The sequence below is a fragment of the Thunnus thynnus genome, chromosome 11, assembly GCF_963924715.1.
Source record: "Thunnus thynnus chromosome 11, fThuThy2.1, whole genome shotgun sequence".
Taxonomy (NCBI): domain Eukaryota; kingdom Metazoa; phylum Chordata; class Actinopteri; order Scombriformes; family Scombridae; genus Thunnus; species Thunnus thynnus.
In genome coordinates, this window is record NC_089527.1 from 30,034,888 (window position 1) to 30,055,099 (window position 20,212).

Sequence of the window (20,212 nt, forward strand, 5' to 3'; positions counted from 1 at the left end):
CAGTATTTGTACTTATGCAATGATTCGTTCTAATAATGAGTTTATAGTGACCTCATTTTATATTGTACTGGTTCCATAGTAGCCCAAATATAAGATGACGTTTCTTTTCTGGAAATCACACCTGAGAAAGTGGAGTGTTCTTATGTTTGTGGAGTAGAAATTGTTATTACACATTCCAGTCTCATGCCCCTCATCCTTTCATTTCTGAAAAATTAATTGCTACAAAGCCAAAAACAGGCCTGTTTTATCTTAGCGCAAGAAATATCATACTTGCCATTTGTTTGTTTAGCCAGTTTAACATTGTTATTTGTAACATTGCTTTCACATAATGTCACGGGTTTTGTTTGCATTTAGCATTGTTTTGTTATATCTACATCTGCTTTTCTGGTTTAATCAAGACAGACTAGTATTATTTAAGTTCACTTATTGTTTGTTGATTTAAGTCCTGAGTTTCATAGTTATATATGAGTTATATATTAGCTTGCTTTATTACTCACCATAGCTACCATGCTTCCCATGAGATAAAAGAGGGAGACACCCAAGCTCTCGCTGACATCACCAGTGATGTCATGGGTTGGACCAAGTAAGGGGGGATTTATGGTATGGCGTAAGGTGAAGACTATATGCTGTGGATGATGTGTTCGTATAAACAATGTTAACTGATACAAGTAACATTATTGTTTACCTGTTATAGGTGTGGGAGACTGAAACACCCCTGTGAGAAATATGGTTCTGCCTAGACAAATTGGTGGGCCTATTTAAGGGGAGAGTTGTTGGTTTGAGGAAGAGCAAAAAGAAAAGAGGATGTCCGTGTAGCTAAGTGCACATGATCCTGCCTTCGACTGTTGAGTTGAGTTCCCTAAGTTGAGCTTGTTAAGATTAATTTGATTTGTTTGTTTTCATTTCATTTTTTGAGACAGTTGTTTTGGTTACACTGGTCAGAATTAATCACCTTTATTTTAGTTATTAAACAAGTCATTGAGTCTGCCTCCTATCACCTTTCTTGATGCTCTGGATAAACTTCTTCACACTGATTTATTGTATTTAAAGATTCTCTATTCTGCAAATCCACCTACCTTGTTTTATTCATATTGCTTCTTATTTTCAAAGCGTTGCAAAAAGGGGGTTCATGTTTTAAGAAACGTTATCCTTTTTGAAAATATTTTTTCATCAAATCAAATGTAACAACACACAGTGCTTCATGCAGAAATTACTGTATGAAAAAGAAACTAGAGATAAAAATTATTAATCATTTCATAGAAGATTAAATGTAAAACATATGATAATCACAGCTAAACATTAATATATTGTAAATGAAGCCAAAATGTCATTAAAAGTAACAATAATACCAAAATGTATTAGATAAGATGAAATCTAATACATAAATCAAGGAAATAACAAAATACAGTAACTGAAGAAGCTGGCACTCTTAGGTACAGTACATATTCCAGCACTTTATTGAATATTTCCATTTTAAAGGCAATATACATTTATTCCACTGTGTTTCAGAGGAAAAGATTGTACTTTCTACCCTTATAACTATTATTTGTTAGCTCTACTTAGTTTACCGAACAATGTCTTATATGCAATAACCACATATAATGATGTATTGTTAGATTTTAGAATTGCCAGAGCAGTCAGATCATCAACATCGTCAAATACGTTTAATAGAGCAGTTATGTATCAAATTGTCTTAACACTTTTCAACTACAAAAATATATTGCACCTATACATACTGTATATATAACTCTCTTATGGAGTGTTTGAATTTTGGAACACTCAAACAAAAACAAAGAAATGAAATGATTTGACATGAAAGTTTTGTATAGCCTTTGTTGAAGCCTTTACTGAATTTGACCAGATATTACAACTTCTGTGTCAGTGAGCGGCCTCAGTTTGGTGATTCTATATTAGATTTAAGTAGGATATTTCTGTATCTTGAAAGTATCTGTATCTCATGAAAGGAAACTTACAATGATTGAAACTGTATAAAGAAACCAAATGTAATTACCACATTAGTACAAATAATATGAATCAAAAGTTCCTTGTGTAATGCTCATTCATGGATAAGGAAATGGAGGACAGTGGGTAACAGCATGAGCAGCTAGTGATTTAAAAACACTGAATTCTACATTGAATCTCTGTAGCAAGAGTTGAACACCAACCACTGCTAATGCTACTGCATGACAAATGCTGCAGGAAAACGCTCTATTGATGCAACTGCAAATACATTTAAGAGGGTCTTTTCCTTGTGGAATGAGTGTGTACACTGGCAGAATTAGAAGGTGCTGTTTTGCAGAGCCAGGAAGTAATCCGTTTTCTTTTTCCTTTTAGGTTTTAAGAGCACATAGAGAAAGACAGAAACTACAGTCAGGAAGCAGGACACCGCCACTGTAGCTACCACCACCCATGTAAACGTGGAGTCTGGGGAGAGATGGACAGAGGTAAATGAATGTATTACAAGACTGATGTTATTTTCTTGGGTTTGGCCATTGGTTCTATCAGTTATGATAACATTGTTCTCACTATGTTAATTACTGAGATCAAAGAACATGGTGACATCGCTCAACAAAGTCAGATTGGACAAGAAATACGTGTGCTTCTTCCCCTGCAATTTTTTCAGTGAGTATAATGTTATCAGAACCGACACCAATGATGGCCAAAAATATAACATACTGGTTAATATTTTTGTGCTTTTCTGAGTGTCTATACTGTTTTAAGGAGTATTTACATCCTTGGTTCCAATATGTTCAGTGACAAAAGTGTATATATATATATATATATATATATATATATATATATATATATATATATATATATGTATGTGTGTGTGTGTGTGTGTGTGTGTGTGTGTGTGTGTGTGTGTGTGTGTGTGTACATGCACACACAACTCACTCTCTAGTTGAAGCTGTGTGATGACTTCCCGTCTCCCTCCTTCGTTCTGAGCAACACATTTCAGCTCCGTCTGTATGTCTTCTTCTGTCATCGCTACAACAATCAGCCTTAACTCAATCTGGCACCCTTCAGACACCCTAGTGTGCCTGGAAACATTGAGACAGACACCTGTTTACATGTTGTTACTGATGTGGATGATGCGGTAATGTATTATCTTGTATCAGATGTACATCAAGGGTGAAACTACACAAGATGTTTATGTAATAATCAGTTTTAACAGTGTTTTGATTATCTTTGTTTAATATTTATTGTAGTATATTTAGCTGGAAGAATGGGAAATAAAGCATGCTTTTTTAAAGAACAAAAAATCTAATGTACTCTTAACAGACATAATTGTCCCACAATGCAATGTACAGCTTACCCATAACTGATAAAGTAAAACAAAAATATGTCTTGCAATAGCTGCAGCAACACCTCAGAAACCATTTTTTGAAAAATAATAAATCCTTGGAAAAATCACTTTGGCAATTTGTTTTCCAATTTGAAAGTAATTTTCAGTCTAATCTTAAGTCAATTAGTCATCTACTTTTGCCATCTGGAGGGCAACAAAGTGCGTTATTGTGCATTTTGTAGGATAACATACTACTTCACACATTTAAGTTTAAGATTAGATTAAGTTCTCATTACTTAACCAGACTGAGGTTTTTTGGTTTGACCTCAGGTTTCAGTGCATCCATCAAACACAACAACAATTGCCTCCTTGCCCCCTGCAGAGCCCGTCCATCAAGGTACGATGACTCCACTGATTGGCCATTGACCAACCATGTGACCACAGTGGAATCTGCAGTTTGACATCCAGTGAGCACCATGCAAAACAGTTCCAGTCCTGAACCTAAATGAGATTACATTGCACTTGGACATTAGACTTTGTTTAATCAATATTGTCAATCTAGTTTGTGTTCATTTTGATTTTAAGTTTTAGAGTCCATTCATTGAGATTCATCATCTCATCACTTACCATGCGGACTTTCAAATATTGTTCCGTTCAGTGGTGAGACAATCACAGGTGGCTTAAGTGTAGGAGCTGAGACACGAAGAAAAACACATTTAATTAACAGATATGAACATCTGGATTCAAAATTTACATTATAAATAATCTGATGGTACGAGCATCAATTTACTGTTCCAGCATGGAAGTTTGATTCGTAGAAATGTTAAAAAAAAAATGCTTTCAAATTGCTGCCATCTTGGTACGAAATGAAATGCTTTATTTTAACATAATGAGATGATAACTAGCTGGCAAAGAGAAGTAAACCCAAAAGATAATATTTATTACATTCACTATTCACTGACATCATGTTATTGTTATGGTCTTAATAAATTTATAATGAGAGTTCAACTCACTGTGAACAGTGCTGCTGCTGCTGCTGCTGCTGCTGCTGCTGCTGCTGCTGCTGCTGCTGCTGCTGCTGCTGCTGCTGCTGCTGCTGCTGCTGCTGCTGCTGCTGCTGCTGCTGCTGCTGCTGTGTGATGCACCTGTTAGGCCAGTAGAGGGCAGGGCTGGATTATAATTTATGCTGGTATTGTAAGAACGCAAACTAATGACATCTCCAAATCATTACTGTTATTTGGTGTCTTATGACTGATGGATTATTTTCATATTCACCTTTCATTAAATATATAAATATAAATACAGTTAAATTTGTATTTTTATCATTAAAGGGAGCAGACCTGACAATCAGCAGTGCAGCAGTGTCCCTCATCAATCAATATTATCAAATAATGACCCACCCTTATTTATATGAGTAGTCATAATTAGGTTTCTCAATAACAAACTGTGATAGAATATGATTTAAATAGTTAATTTATAAGACATATTGAGTGTGGTGACATTACACATCACCCGCCTTGCACACGGAGCAGGATGGCTCGGCTGACTTTGTACTGCTGGTTGTTGATGAGCACTCTGCACTGGCAGGTGTAGAAACCGGCGTGCGATGGCTTTACAACAGGAATCATTAGATCACCTCCGAGATTCTGGTGGAAGGAGCCCTCCCTGCCAAGCTGAGGGGGAGTGGGGCTGGTGCCCTGTCAGGAAGCAAAATACTGCGTCACTCATATCAAGATACTGTCACAACAGGAGTTGAGGGTTTGAATGCTTATATACATGGTGATGTACAGTATGAGGTTTCTATAGTATACATAAAATGGGAAAATGTTTGGTACAATATTACATGAGCATGTGTCAACAAACATTTTAATGGGCCATTTACTGACATATGACTCTTGTAGACTTCAACTAGTAGAAATGTGTTGCTATGGTGACCTTATAATAAATGAATGACTAGATAAATCTTTAAACAGCTGTAACATTTTTCAGTTTAAGCTGCTTTCTGAGATTAAATGAGTTGCAGCACAGTTGCTCTATTATGTCACATTTTTCTCAACTGAAGCAGTTAAAGTGTTGAGCGCACTGTAAAGCCCTCTGAGACAAATGTGTGATTCTGGGCTTTATAAAAAAAAATACACCTGACATGACAAAGTTTTAACGCTGCATAAATTTCCATCTCAGTCATTTATGTCTTTATTTCTTAGAGCAAGTGGAAAAACTTCAAAAATGTTCAAGAATAGAGAGTGTCAGTATATTGAAATCAAACATACACTGCTGCAATAAATCAGCAACAAATCAAAATATATTTTATTTAACAAGTTTATTTGTGTTGGAAATGGGTTGAAAAGGAAGTTGTTGTTGTTTAAATTAAAGTCCATGTAAAGGAAAATCAGAGATTTCTTTTTAAACACATTATACGGGTTAGAAAATAATTGCTGAAAATGTGAAAATGTGACTGTGAATTATGTAATACTGAATTGTGGAGTTAGAGCGTTAAACTGTTTTCCACTGTTTCTATGTTCAGGATTTTTTGGCCAGGCCTGAAATGCTGGTTCAATGACATAGAGGGGTTACTAGAATTAAACCTACAAACAAGGCCTGTTTTAAATTGTGTATTTTAATATGGGAGTTTGGTATGAGCATTAACTCGGAGGCTGTTCAGTTGGGGACGTGGTTTCAGCTCCTTCAGCCAACTCACCCTTAGTGTTTCAGAGCAGAGAATACTGCTTATTTTTCCATGATTATGAAATCTAATTTTATATACTTGGCAATTGTTTTCATCATTCAAATGTGGCTGGGTGGTTAATAACACATTTTTCTGTGGTGTGACAAACTGTTTTAATACTAGTAAGGGTTTTTTTCCCCCTGTGAGTGCTCTTCAGTTATGGGAATCCTTCCCTTAATGTGTGCCTTAAAACTGGCAACCCAAATCAATACATATATAATTACTGAGTTAAAATATTGTACTGAAATAATTTTGGCCAAGATACTATGAATTTTCTGTTAGCTTAGTGCCCTCAGACATCCTTTAATTTGCCTTGATGTAAAGTGGTACCCCACAAAGAACAGTGAAGCCGATGAAAATCTCTGTATAACAGACAAACTTTTAGTCCCTCTACAATAAAACTGCTGAACATTTGAAATATATCAAAGAAGCGTTGAGACATACAGACACACTGTAGGTAGAAGGATTATAGCAGCAATATACTTATTCCAGTGGATTTAAAAACTGTTATTATATGTAATGTGTAATTTTGATGAACTTACCAGGCTGAGTGGGAAGACTTAAGGACAAGTGCTTATTACCTGCACTGAACTTCTGAAGAACTGCTGGGTTTTCCCTCCTCCTCTTTTCAAACCACTCAATTCTGTTCCACTTACGCCTGCATGAAAATTTCCACTCAACGGAAAAAAAGCACCACTTGCTTTGCAGTGTAGGTGCACTGCAACGATTTATTGCCGGCTCAATAGTTCAAATTTAGGCCTTCAGACTTCAGTTGCTTCAGATATGAAAGTAAGAGCTATAGTGTGTTTATCACATCCTGCCTGGACTTTGTATGTTTTTTGGACTCTTTGTGTTTTTGTGCTCTTCGGGGTGTCATGTGTTACATTTCTGTTGTCAAATCCTGGTCATATGATGTTGCTTGTTACGGTTTGAGTGGTGGGTTTAGAGGACTGCATTAGTAGTTAGCTTGTAGTGTGTGTGTTCAAGTTTATGTAATTCTGTGATGGTTTGATTTATGCTGGGTTGTGATTTAGAGTATTGTGTTTTCTGGGTTTTGGTTTTCTGTCACTCTGTTACTACACCTGCCCTGCATTCGTCCTCGTTAGCCCTGTCCTTGACTCAGTGTTCTTCCCCAGTCTGCTGTCACCTTCACACCTGCCCCATATCAGTCTCGTCAGCCCTGCCCTGCTCTCAGTGTCTTCCCAGCCTATCAGCTCCTAGTTAAGTTTGTATCTAAGGTCTGGTTTTCAGTTGAGTCTTAGTTGGATCATTGTTCTGTTCTGTTCCATCGAGTTTGCATCTCTATGCTCAGCCAGCTTCTGTTTTGCCTGCCCAGTCTCAAGAATAAAGGTTTTCATCAGTCTTGCATTTCAGTCTCTGCATTTGGGTCCATTCCTGCTACTCCACATGACAATATTGTCCGAAAGCCAGAACTACTTCAAGAGTGTGTCAGTTATTCGTTCATACTTATTTAAGAAATTCCAAAAAGATTTTTTTTTTCAACATTTTGTGTTCTTTTACTTTTAAGATACTTCTTCTTTAATATGCGCTTCCTTCCTGCAAACAGAAAATCTTTACTGATGACCTCACATGTGAGAACTGGTACCAAGAAACCCTCCAACCAATAAGAGCATCATGGATTATTTAATAGTTACCCCATCTAATCAAACTGCCTCTCTCTCCATATCTGAAGTTACATTTAACTTGTGTCTTGGAAAGACCAGATAAAGAGTATTCAAAAGCTAAAACCATCATGAAAAGTAAGTTGTGCTTTGTAAACTGAAGGTGCATTCAAATACACTCCAACAACCAAAATTTCAGAGACAAGTGCCAAACAATAACTGTTTTAATGCAATAAACATTTACAGTATCCTCCTTTTCATTCTCACACCCTTGTTTGTGTTGTAACATACATGAAATAAGTCCCTGTTTGCAAATGCTTTCCTACATGACAATTATGTAACTTAAATAAGAATAATGTGAACTGTGATTAATTACCAGCTCAAGTAAATTACAAGTCTCTGAAAGTTCATTTACACAGTGTACAGAAGTAAACAATATACAGTTTGTAGGTTACGGGCTAAAACATGCAAAATCACTGGTGCTTCACTGTATTTGTAATGAAAAAGGAGCAGGTTAGGAAGGACAAACAACTTCAAAATGGAAGATCTGTTTCCTTTTGAAATGTTCCATTTATTGACAAAATTGTTAATCTTTTATACAAAGACCCTCATCCATAAAAGACATTCATCAATAAATCTTGTTTCAAAGCTTTAGTTACCCAGAGTTTCCTCACCATACATCCTCAACATACAGTATGTGGTGGATAATTTGTGTCCCATGGCAGTAGAGAGTCAATCCTGATCCAGAGGCGTTTGCATATGAAACACTGGATAAAACCCTATAAGCATGTAGGTGTGGGGTTTGATAGCATGATATAAAGCTCACACTTTGCTGCTTGACTTTTACATATTTACACTTTTCACTGCGCTATTGAAAATTTCTGAACTTGAAAGAGTTGTTTACACTGATGACTCTCTGGATAAGTATAACACTATGTGGTCACCCTTCTCAGCAACTCTTCTGAAGCCTGACAGACAGGAAAGACTGTCTTGTGTAAATAAGACTTCTGTGCATGTTTCCACTTGTTAAAAGTTTGCTGACTTGGACTGTGTGGATTAACCTCCCCAGCCCTTTTTTCTTGTTGTTTACTGGATTTGATTGATTTGTTGTTTGCATTAGCTATGAGTCATTGTGCTAGATTTTTTTTTAAACTATATATTTACACTTTTCGTTATACATAATTAATTTTACAGTCATACATGATCATTTGGTTTGATCAGTCCTTCGTCCATGACGTTCTGCAGCCTCCACCTTCCAGGGAATGTCGACAGTTCATACAGAGGCAGGCTAACAGCAGTATATCCCAGGCACTGTGATGATCTGTACATCAGGTGTGAGGTACTGCTGTGGCATATTTGAGCAAAACATCTTGCTCCTTATTGAGATCAGTTACTTTGTGCTTCAGTGAATGCTCTGCATGGTACAGTTATGAGCCACTTGCTGTCATAGATGTGCTACTTGAAACAGAAGAATTGATAGTCGAAGGACAAATGTGCAGAAATGCATCCATGCTGTAACCCTGACTCTGACAGCGTGACTCACAACTTATATTAACAAAACAGTGTGTGTGTATTTTCTGTGTGATAGGGAATTCACCTCTATACACATTTGCATCTGAAACCAGCTTCCCTCTGGTCCAGCAGTTCACAAACACATGTAATAACACCATCACAAGTTCAGCAGGGCAGTTTTCTCAGGGTACACGACCCTCTTGCCCCTCACAGGCATATGATACTTCATCTTCTTCCAAAACCTAGAGGAAGGGGAGAGGGATGGCGATAACTCTGCATCCTGTCCGCCTTTCTCCTCATCTTCTCTCCTCATACATGTCTTCCACCTTTGCCTCGTCCTCTGGTTCTTCCACCAGCACACAGCCCCCTGCTTCTTCCTCAGGTGACGCACTGACTCTGGGAAGAGAGCCAGCTGAGCAGGGGTGACCTTTTCCAACTCAACTAGAACCACCTGAAAAGCAAATGGGAGCAATTATAGTTGTATACAACAAGTTGTATGCTGTAAGTGTTCTGAGGAAACTCTGACGTCTGATGTTTCCTTGTGAATCATTAAACCTGCATTCATTTGCAGAACTCCATCAAGCTGACAGACATACAGCCGTGACATATTATCTCCCTCTTAAGTTGTTGCTAACCTGTGAGTGAATTGTTGCCTATTTACATATCAGGAAGACACAGGGCAACATAAGCATTATTTTCTATTATTTTGGAGTTGTTTCTCTTCACCTCATGAATTCAAGTCCAGTACTCACTCTCCTTTTAGCTCTGGTTTGGTCTTTACCAACTCCTGTGAGAAATATCTCTTTAGCTGCTAGATAGTCCACTTTTATCACCAGCTAGTTGATAACTTTGCCTCTCTGGCATTTGGTGCCTTGTATGTTGTGTCCAGTGGTTTAGCAGAGCTCGTTTCTGAAAAAAAGTTGCCTCCTGTGGGAAATAGGGCTCATGAGAGCCCTGAGAATGAACCATACAGCAAATGCGCATAAAACCTAAGCAATGAGCTAAAAGGGCTAAAAGAGCTGATTGCAGAGCTGGTTGCAGTTATCTGTGGGTTGGTCATTAAGAGCAACCCTTCTCACATTATTCATTACTCTGAGAGAATCTTTGAGATTGTTTGTTCCTCCAAGACAGCTCTACCTCTAATCTGCTGTCAAGAATACACATGAAAGTGTTTTTTCTCACCTTGAGAGATGCATCCAGTAGCGCTCTGTGCATTGCTGCCACACACTCCAACTGCTGCCTCATATCTGAGTGGACTTCATCACTGCCATCAAAACTCATGCTACTATTGTCACTGGTCCTGCTTTCGTTATGATTGATACCATCACTTTTCTTGGAGATGTTTTTATTATAGCTACTAACGCTGCTGGTGGGGCTTTTGCCGGTGAAAGTAGAGGCATTGTAGAGCAGGAGGAGGCGGCGGCTGGCTTGTATGTTGTTATCCACTGAGTCAACTATGGCTGCAGAGAGGAAACAGAGGATTAAGACACGTAGTGGAGTTTGATTAGATAAACATGAGCTTGATATGTGATGAGTACCAACATTGCTGTACATAAAGGGTATATTAGTGAACTAACTCTAATACTATGATTTAGACCAGTGTTTTCAATGGTAGACACTGTATTGTTTTGAGGGGCCACAATCCAAAAAGGTTGAGAAGCACAGATTTAGACCAGTTTTCCAATGAAAATGAAAGCAATTGGCCAACCATTGTTTGATTGGTGGGTTACTAAACAAAGAAACATAGATAGCTGCCTACAAAGTATCTATAAGTCAAAATGTGGCTCCTTTTATCAGCACTGCCATGACAAATACTATACGGTGCATGATTGGGTGACTAAAAATATGATATTAGTGGTGACAACCTAAGAAACGGTGCTTCAACTTGGCATTATAACTTTAAAGCCAGGAAGGATTTTTCTGAGCAAAGTTGCATTGAAAACACATTTCTACAGTGGACATCTGTCATCCCCAAATCTGAGTCAATACTACAATGCTATCTCCGCCATGTAGGTGACTTACCCTGCCCAGGCAGACAGTCACGGCCTGCTATGAAGAGTTTGTAACCGCAGGCCTTTTCCAACACTTGAGGCAGTGTGTGAAGGGCAAATGTCTCCACTTGTTCGTTGAACCCATCCAGACAGTTCTGTGGGTATGCCACGTAGGCATCATACAGCTTTCCATCCAAATCTGACACAGAAAAAAGAAGCATATTTAGTGGTTAGTGTTTTTGCTCAGGTGAGAAAAAATGGTTCTCAACCTCAGATACTGATATGTCTCGGTAAGCAGTGGTAAGAAGAACATAATCAGCATTTGTTGGTCTGTTACATGTCTTCATGATAAGGTGCTCATTCACATGTGAAATATGTTACTTGAGTGATTTTAAGCCATGCCCCCTCATTTCTTCTTTTTTGTATGACCCAAATAAGTCTGACAGCAGTCCTGTCAGCATGTTTTTTTCTACATTAAGCTAGTCACTGAGGTCAGTCACCTCCTCTCATACAGCACAGTAGTTGAGTGGTGTAAAGCCACATTTATTTGTGAAACAGTCAGTAAGACTGTTCTAGTGAGTAAATGACCAGCAGCCCTAGCATTTTTAGTGCTGACAGCTGCTGGAAAACACATGCTGCAGTTTAACTGTTACTAAATTATTTCTGTAGTTAGCCATAAAGCTAGCTAATGTCATGGCTGTTACAAGGTCCTTCTGTTGCATACTCAGAAGATGACATTTGATCAGAAGCAGTGGAGGTGGCCCTGTGGTTTCCTTTGTTCACTCTCACTATTGACACATGCGCTCTGGTATGATAGTTGTGATGTATGTGGGGGTACTGTATGTGTGTGTGATGAGAAGTCAAACCATCACTGTGGGTTTTTCCATCTCGGAGTGTTTGAGTATTTTTTGTGTGGGCTGGCATTATTACATTGCATACTTTATGTAAAAAAGAGCACATTACTAATTACAAAACTGCAGTGTAATGTTACCTGTATTCGTATAGAAGATGGAAAATGCTCGCCTGAACCACAGCACAATGTCAACCTTGAAAAGGTAGTAGACGATGACACTGATGATAAAGAGAACCGTCACACCACCAAACACCAATCCCATGGGAAGTATGAGGTCGGGCTCTGTAGAGATGGACATCACAAATACAGGACATATGATTTCTCCACCATGAATGTGTGTTGAGAATAGAGACATTTACAAATGTCAATCCTTTCTTTACTGTTTCATTACTGTACTGTTCTGTAGATTAGGGGTGCTGTTAACAACCCTTTCTAAAACCGACAATTTGACATTCTCACCTACTTCACCACATTTTTGGCCAGTTATGCGGAAGTGAGAAAAGAATAAGGGTTAGGGTTAGGAACTTCTCTCTCAAGCCCTTTTTTTAAAATTGTTTACACAATTATTTCTGTTACTTTTCACGTGAACAATCCAGTGCAACACTATGAATTCCTGCCGGGAGAGAAAGTCTGAAAGTGTGCATAGTTATCCCAGTATTAAAAGAATAGCACATCTCCCCCACCTATATGATGGTCAGCTTTTCACTCCGTCTTTGTTGTGCAAACTAGTTCTGATCAAGCATTCTGTAGTTCCCACAACTCCAACAGAGTGATACGTCTTCTCTCTAGCGGATCACGTCACGCTAATTTCAGGAGTCCTATCCTACCAGTTAAACTTTCATTAATATCATGTAATAATTAAAGCTAATCAGCTCAATAGTTGTGTAGCAGAACATCCAGTATTTGGATCAAGTAATTCAAGTAAAATTTAGTGGGCTCCACCTGTTATTTCACTGTGTCAGATACATATCTAATCAACATTTAGTTGAATATGGTTATCGAATTGGACTCAGTATCAGCTGTTTCTTTTGTAATGATTGTGCACGATCCAGCAGGCATCAAAAGACCTGCAGCTTTGAATGTGGCCACCTAGTCTTTTGTGTCCTAAGTCTTTTTGATGGAAGAAATTTTGTTACAGTAAGAAAAGCACAGGTGTAAATAATAAAATAAATGATGGCTGAATTCAATTTAGTAGCCATTCAGGTGCGTTGTTAATGTTTCTCATAACCCCTTTGCTTTTCCTACTATTACAATTACAAGTCAGCTGTGAAAAAGGCCTTTTAAGTGGGGATGAAAAGTGTTGACCTGCACCCTCTACTGGTTGTCTTTCAGAAATGAAGGTCCACACATACATGGATATTTTTGAAAACGTAGCTTTTTCTATGTGTTTTGGCCTGTCGTCTGCATGCAAACTGCATTTTAGGTCACTGAAAACAGACCTGTTCTCCTTCCAGAGTGAGGACATTCAGGAACTCTGTTTCAGTGTTGACATTTAGACAGGAAAAAGAAATTTTGACTTTGAATGTCGTTATCGTTATCTCCTCTATTTATACGAGGCGACATTTCGTGCAATGGTGGACGTGGCCAAAACAGTGCTGGCTCTAACCTTGTTAACAGGACTTTTTATATGTTTACACATAAACGTTCAGCTACTCTATTGAGGAACAGAGGCATCAGAAAGCACCATTGCAGGTTAGAGTTATATCACCACCTGTTGGTTTGGCATGCTCTTGACAGTGTTTCTGCATTTTAATTTGGACAGAGATTTTTTTTTTAAAAAAACAAGTGCCTGTGTGGACCAGAGTATGAAGGAGGGAAAAACCCTGTTTTCAAAAATATCCATGTGGACTAGGCCTTACATTAATTGACCAGTATTCAAAAATTATTGCAAAAAAAGAAATCTAATTTTTTGGTGGGGGGATATATGCATACAAACACGATGTGAAGTATGATTGCCAGAAAATGTATTGGTAACAATTTCGATAATTGTTTAATTATTTATGTATTTTATTAAGCAAAAATGCAAAAAATCACTGGTTCCAGCTTCACCGGACAAAACAAACTGACATTGAATAAACCAAATGGTTAATCAATTGATCAAGAAAATAACTGACATATAGTTAAAATAATTAATTATTGGACGCAGCCCTAATCATTATTAAAAGTCGTCTTAAATAAAGTAACATCTCAGCCATGTCTAAATTTCCCAGTGGAACATCAATATCTTTATTTCTCAGGTGGCTGCTACAGTATGTGTCTGTAAGGAGATTTTCCCATAGAGAACCATTGTGAAATCCACAGCTGAGACACAATTCAAAATGTCAAAACCAAACAGGGCTGTGCAGAAAGCTAGAGCCCTAGAACAGAGAACCTTTACGGTAAACTGGCTACTATAAATATCTGACAGCCTTCAGAAATAACAAGAACAAATTAATAAGAGGAATCAGGAGTTTGAGAGGTTTACTCTGTTTTTACCTGCTGGTAACAGAGTAAAATATCCCACAGGATTTTCCCGGTCACTGTATGCTTGACAGGTATAGTTGATGTTGAAATCCTTCTCCGTCAGCTTAGAAGACATCAGCATCCGCTCCAACCACACACCTTTTATGGGACTGTCCTGACTCCACATACTGTTAAGGACAGAGAGATGAGAAAAAAGAAAGTTAATACAACAAAATGTAGGGCTTCACTGTCTGTGCCTGGATAGAGCAGCTGTCTCTATTCTTTATACTGAATATTCTATTTCTGTCTACTCTTTAGTCTTGGTTTAGTTGTACATGCTTACTTGACCCAGTTCTGATTGATTCCAGTCCGCAATATATTTTGAATGGGATTAAAGCTGCATTAATCAATAATTATATATTAATTTTGACATGAAATGTAGTTCAGTTGATTATGAAAAACTTCACAAGATCTACAGATCTTTTTACTTCGTTAATTTTAAACTCCAATGGAATGATAATGTTGTGCTCTGTCTGCTGGATGTGCAAGCAATAATTTTAGATCTTTTGCTAGTATAATCTGAATATAATTTTGCTAATAACAACTTTGTGACAATATGTTTGGGCCATATGTCAGCTGAGTTTTCCTGCCCCCTCACGCAAACACCATATATCTCTCCCTTACTGTACCTAAAAAGCAGTAGATAAAACAAAACAAATGAAAGGAAAAGTAAGTGTGCTGACCGTGTTTCTGATGTGTAGAAATGGTCAGAGGGGTCAGTGCTGAAAACTAATTCGTCTCTGACGAACCAAAAGATAAAGATAAAAATCGTGGGACACTTGTTACCCGGCACAAACACCAAGCACCTCCGCTCGAAACTGGACCCTAAACACATGCACAAAAAAACATAATAAATAAATAAATAAAACAATTTCTCTTAATCTATCAAATATATAGATATTTAAAAACATAAATATGTAAAATTTCCAAATATTTTCCAGACGTATATCTTAAACAGACTATGATGTATGTCAGCTAAGGGCATCGGACCAGTTCAGACCAAAAATGGCACTGTGTGTGTGTGAAAGTATCTTACAGGTACAAGTCTGGTTGGAATAATACATCAATAATTGTAAAAGCTTATCATGAGTCAAAAGACTTCACAGTGGTTTATAATACAAGACAGGATTTTCCAACTCTGATGTAAAACTTTACAACTATAATCATTTTATCCTCTGATTTGATGATAGCGAGGTTAAGAGTAGAATACCACAGTTCACATTGCAAAGTATTGTACCACCTTGAATTTGCCACTTGTACTTAATTGGTACAGTGCATAGTGCATTGTTAGATGACATTGCATTGTGTTGCAGCAAACACTGAGCCAGGTTAAACTTTTTTTTGCAGATGATTTTTTCGCTGAAATCCTTTTCATTGGGACCCCTGTTGTGCCATCAAAGTGGTCCCAAAAGAACTGAAATGAATGAGGGGGCTGCATTTTTGACACAGTGCTGATGTCAATCTCCTCAATACACATGTTAAATTGCAAAACATTTCTCAAAAATATGTTACAGGTAGAGGCTCACCCATCTCTGCCTTGATGATTTTATTGGCTGGTTCCCGCACTTCTGGAACCAAACAATACTCCTCTGAAAAGAAAGACAACATGAAATACATGCGTGGCTCATACATACGGTAACAGAGGTTGAGGTTGTCTAATCATTCAAATGTGCTGTACATGGAACTATATCAAGGAGTTGCTAGGTTGGTGAAAACTCAGTAAGCCCCACTGCCATTTGGTGGCGCTACATTCTAAAGTATTCTCTTGTCAGGCTGCTATGACCTTTGCACTACTCACTAGTGGTTGCTTGTGAATTTGGTGATTTTAAAAATTAACACATATTAAATATAGTACATGCTGTTGTAATCATTTTATCATGTTCCGGACAAATAGCATGAAGTCCCTCTCTCTCAATCAGTCAATTACTCATCTCAGTACTAACCGTTGACCTTTGCGTCAATGGTCTCTGACACAGATCCTGTGACGCCCCCAAGCGTGAAGGTAAGAGTGCAGGTGTAGAAGCCCTTGTGGTGGGGCATCACCCCTTCAATCATCAGTTTGGTCTTTTCCAAGTAGATAATATTGTCCTCCCCATCTACTATGAGGTTACAATCCTGGAAGAGAAAAGGAAATATAAAAGTAAATCATGTTTTATATTATGACGATTTGTAAAAAACAATAACTAACAAAGTCTTTCTATGAGAGACAGTCTTGTTAGTAACTTGGTGAGCAGATTAAAACCTGCCAGATCCCTTTATGCAACAGAGTTTTTCTGTCTGAAAAGGAGCCAAATCCAACCGTAGACTGACTGTTTGATAAATTCAGGATGAGACTTGAGATGTTCCCTCCCATTGACAACTGTCAAGATTTGTTATTTTAATAATCCCCAAATTAATTTGGCTGAAAGAAGAACTAGGTTTTCATCATGAGTAGTGACGACCACCAAGCTGAACAGACAAAGAAAAGACCGTCATCTCTGTAAGGCAAGCCTAAAGGAAGTCATGCAACATAAAAGAAGAGATTACAGTACTTACTACAGTACTACAGTACACCTCCAATGAGTGCTTCAAACTTTTACTGGTAGAGTTGCTCCACAGACAAAACATCACTCCCTTGTTCACTTATTCACATCTCCCTATACTATTGACAATCAATAGTTTACTCAAAAGTGAGCAGCAAATCAAGATTTTGGACTTACCAACCATCATTTTCCATCATCAGATTCACTGACAACTGTAGAGTAGCATAACGTCAATATTCGCCTCTATAAAATGCGGCGTATTACATTGTGGAATTGTTAGCAGAAAATAGTCCATGTCATGGATGCTGCTTTTTTCTTCGCTTTGTGGCATTTTTAAGGGCAAAATATGGTGGATACATTTACACTCTTATACACTCAAATAAAATGTCAGGTGATTATAGTGCACTATATAGTAAATAAGGAGTGATTTCAGAAACAGCTTATATCTGACACTAGACGACACTTTCACCAGAATTTTTAGCATGTTCACATACATGTACCACATCTCAGTTTATATACAGCTGGCCTCAAGGCCAGATTTGACTACTGAACATCATGTTATGAAAATAATACACATCTGAACAGATGACATCAAAATAATGGCAGTAGATGCAAGTAAAATTCATAACAATGTCATGGCCACAGCAGGATTTCCTTGCAGAGAGCAAGTTCATTGTATTTACATAGCCCATAATGGCTTTACAATCTGTATAATGTACAACACCATCTACCCTTAACCCTTGATTCAGATCATGTTCAACTCTACAAACAAACAAAGAACAGGAAAACAGGACCCTGCTTAAACTTCCTTCAGTCTTCTGGAGGATGCACAATTGAAAGTTATAATAATTAAGGTAACTTGAAGCTGTAATTTAATTTAATGACTTTTTCCCTTTTTTAATGACTATATGTGATAAGTTTTAATTTGCACCAGTACTGTATCTCACACTTACTGCACATAATTAAGCATTTAGCTTAAGTGAAGACCCTTCATGATTGGATCTGCTGCGTGGTGTACAGGACAATTACAATTTTGTGTCAATTCCAACCATATTTAAGCCAAACTGACAGCTGTTCCCAGATTATGTCTGTAAAGACATGACACTAATACTCAATATCTGGTGTAAATTATGTCACTAGTCAATGAGACTTTCTCATACAGTAACTCACTTTGTACCACTTGATAGAGGAAGTGATGTTGTAGCTGTCCAGTTTCTTGATTTCGTCTTTCAGAGGGCAGAACAGATTGCTATTCACTCCATTCGTAAGCGTTTGATCAGCTTTGTGCGGCCTCACACACTTTCCAGCATCTGGCTGATTCACCTCCAGCCTGATGGTCTGCTTGTAGCACCGAGTAGGAGTCCTGTCAAACATAGAGGAGAAAAATTGCTTTTTTTTCTTGCTTTTTTTTTTTTTGTACAGTGAAGAGAATCTGTTCATATTCAAGCAATGGGCAGCTGAATCAGGAGCTTTTCAGGGTTTTCAGGGTTTCAACAAACCCTTGTCAAACCTTTCACTCAATAATGGTATTTAGAACAGCAGAGAAATTTAAGGACTTCAGGAAAACTGCACATGGCACAAGCTCTAAAGATCTAATATCTGTGAGTCCATCACTCTGTGGCTCACTGCTATTAAGCAAGTGTTTGTATTTTACCACCAGTTTCCATTTATCACACCTGAATCTTTTTTTTTTATATTACAAACAGAGAAACTTTAATCTGTCTTCAGGATATAGCGTGATCACTCCTTCACATCTTTTTTAATCTTATGATTTTTTTTTTCCACACCTGAATCTTGAATTAATTATAGCAGTGACAACATGCTCTGCTGCCTGCCACAGTGCCTTTTGTGATACTACCACTATGAGTCACCAAACTAAGACATTTTCAGATCCTAAAACGGCTACAATGTCCGGCTCCAGATGTTATTTAGAATAGGTGACACATAAGGGCACAATTTATATTTAACGTTCCAACTTATAATGCTATTTCTATTTGATCTGATGCTACCGTACCTCACTATGGTGATGTATTCACGGTCGTCATCCTGTGTCACGTTAAACAACCACAGAGTCTCCCCTCGCACCAGGATTTGACCAGGCTGGTTGCTCAGCTCTCTGCCAGTCTTTGACTCATACCAGGTGATGTTATAAGGCACTGAGGTGAAGTTGAAGACATCTGGAGACACCAAGGTGCTACTCAGCATAGCTACGTCCCCAGGAACAGAGAAAACCCTCTTAAACTGGAGCTTGTAGTTGGTACAGTTCTCTGCAACAAAAACACACGAGTGGAGAATGGATTTGTCATTTATTCATCCATTCAATGTTAATAGAACTCTGAGCAAACTTTTAAATGTCAAATTTGGGGATTTACCAGGAATAAATAATTGTTTGAAAAGCAAAGCGAGACAATTTAATTTATATTGCACTTTTCAACTCAAAAGAGTGGGATTAAAGAGGTTATGTTTAGGGTCTTTACTTAAGTTTACTATTTATAGTATACTTGCTCTTATGTTTATTTTTACTGTGATAAATAGAGAAATCGGAAAAAACAGATCAGTAATCTAATCTTATACATCTGACTTTGCAGCAAACCTTTCCTCCTAGTTGGATGTTGTTTTCCTGCATTCAACCAGCAGCTCAGAATTGAGAGCTGGCCAGAGGACAAGATGCCTGACCTCCAGTATTTTTCCATGCTGCTCTATGTCACTAAGAATGATTTTTCCAATTCTCTGCCAGCTGAAGCCAATATTACCAGCCAGTTTTGCTTTTTTCCTATCATACACCTATGAGAAAACATAAGCTGCAATGAGGATTCATACTGTATACAATACATATATATATATATGGTACTTTGTTCAGTCTGCTAATGTCTGAACAGATTCCGGTTTCCCTAAATGTGTCTCACAGAAACAAGAAACTGTATTTTCTGCCTTTGTTTACCTTGTTGCTGAGCATTTATGCTGTCATATCTGCATCTAATGGTCAACGAGCTACTGAGAAGTTAAATGTCTTGCTCAGTGACACTTTATTGTTAAAGTAGAATTACTCCGGTTCACTTCACTCACTCTTTGTCCAGCTAGAACAAATCTGTCCTCCCAAAATATATAAACAAAGAAAACTTAACTGTTAATGTACCATTTTAGCTACAAAATCGTTCTGACCCATTTCGCTGCATCATACATAATTATACTTTGTTGG

At 37.7% G+C, this 20,212-nt stretch overlaps 2 protein-coding genes across 4 annotated transcripts in view; both read right to left on the reverse strand.

Annotated features, from left to right (window-relative positions):
- Positions 1–1,434: 1,434 nt before the first annotated feature.
- Positions 1,435–7,175, reverse strand: LOC137192062 (interleukin-1 receptor type 2-like). Its single transcript, XM_067602600.1, has 7 exons — positions 7,167–7,175; positions 4,803–4,983; positions 4,300–4,431; positions 3,914–3,979; positions 3,583–3,787; positions 2,896–3,041; positions 1,435–2,424 (listed from the first exon to the last, which is right to left on the reverse strand). The coding sequence occupies exons 1-7, from the start codon at positions 7,173–7,175 to the stop codon at positions 2,279–2,281; spliced, it is 885 nt and encodes a 294-aa protein (XP_067458701.1). The 3' UTR covers positions 1,435–2,278.
- A 1,004-nt stretch (positions 7,176–8,179) lies between these two features.
- Positions 8,180–20,212, reverse strand: part of LOC137193149 (interleukin-1 receptor type 1-like) — a 30,040-nt gene continuing 18,007 nt past the window's right edge. For all 3 annotated transcript variants that reach the window (XM_067604379.1, XM_067604380.1, XM_067604381.1), the window contains exons 3-12: positions 19,028–19,280; positions 18,184–18,376; positions 16,435–16,606; positions 16,018–16,080; positions 15,175–15,316; positions 14,465–14,619; positions 12,128–12,271; positions 11,168–11,335; positions 10,328–10,605; positions 8,180–9,596 (exon numbers count right to left, since the gene is read on the reverse strand). In XM_067604379.1, coding sequence (XP_067460480.1) covers positions 9,303–9,596; positions 10,328–10,605; positions 11,168–11,335; positions 12,128–12,271; positions 14,465–14,619; positions 15,175–15,316; positions 16,018–16,080; positions 16,435–16,606; positions 18,184–18,376; positions 19,028–19,280 — 1,862 coding nt within the window. In that variant the 3' untranslated portion in view covers positions 8,180–9,302. The remainder of the gene's footprint in view (positions 9,597–10,327; positions 10,606–11,167; positions 11,336–12,127; positions 12,272–14,464; positions 14,620–15,174; positions 15,317–16,017; positions 16,081–16,434; positions 16,607–18,183; positions 18,377–19,027; positions 19,281–20,212) is intronic.

Excerpts from the sequence above, each read along its gene's own strand:
- LOC137192062 (XM_067602600.1), bottom strand. Across the intron at positions 3,980-4,299 it reads CAGCAGCAGCACTGTTCACA|CTCCTACACTTAAGCCACCT; the intron begins GTGAGTTGAACT and ends TTCGTGTCTCAG. Across the intron at positions 3,788-3,913 it reads AATATTTGAAAGTCCGCATG|GTTCAGGACTGGAACTGTTT; the intron begins GTAAGTGATGAG and ends AATCTCATTTAG.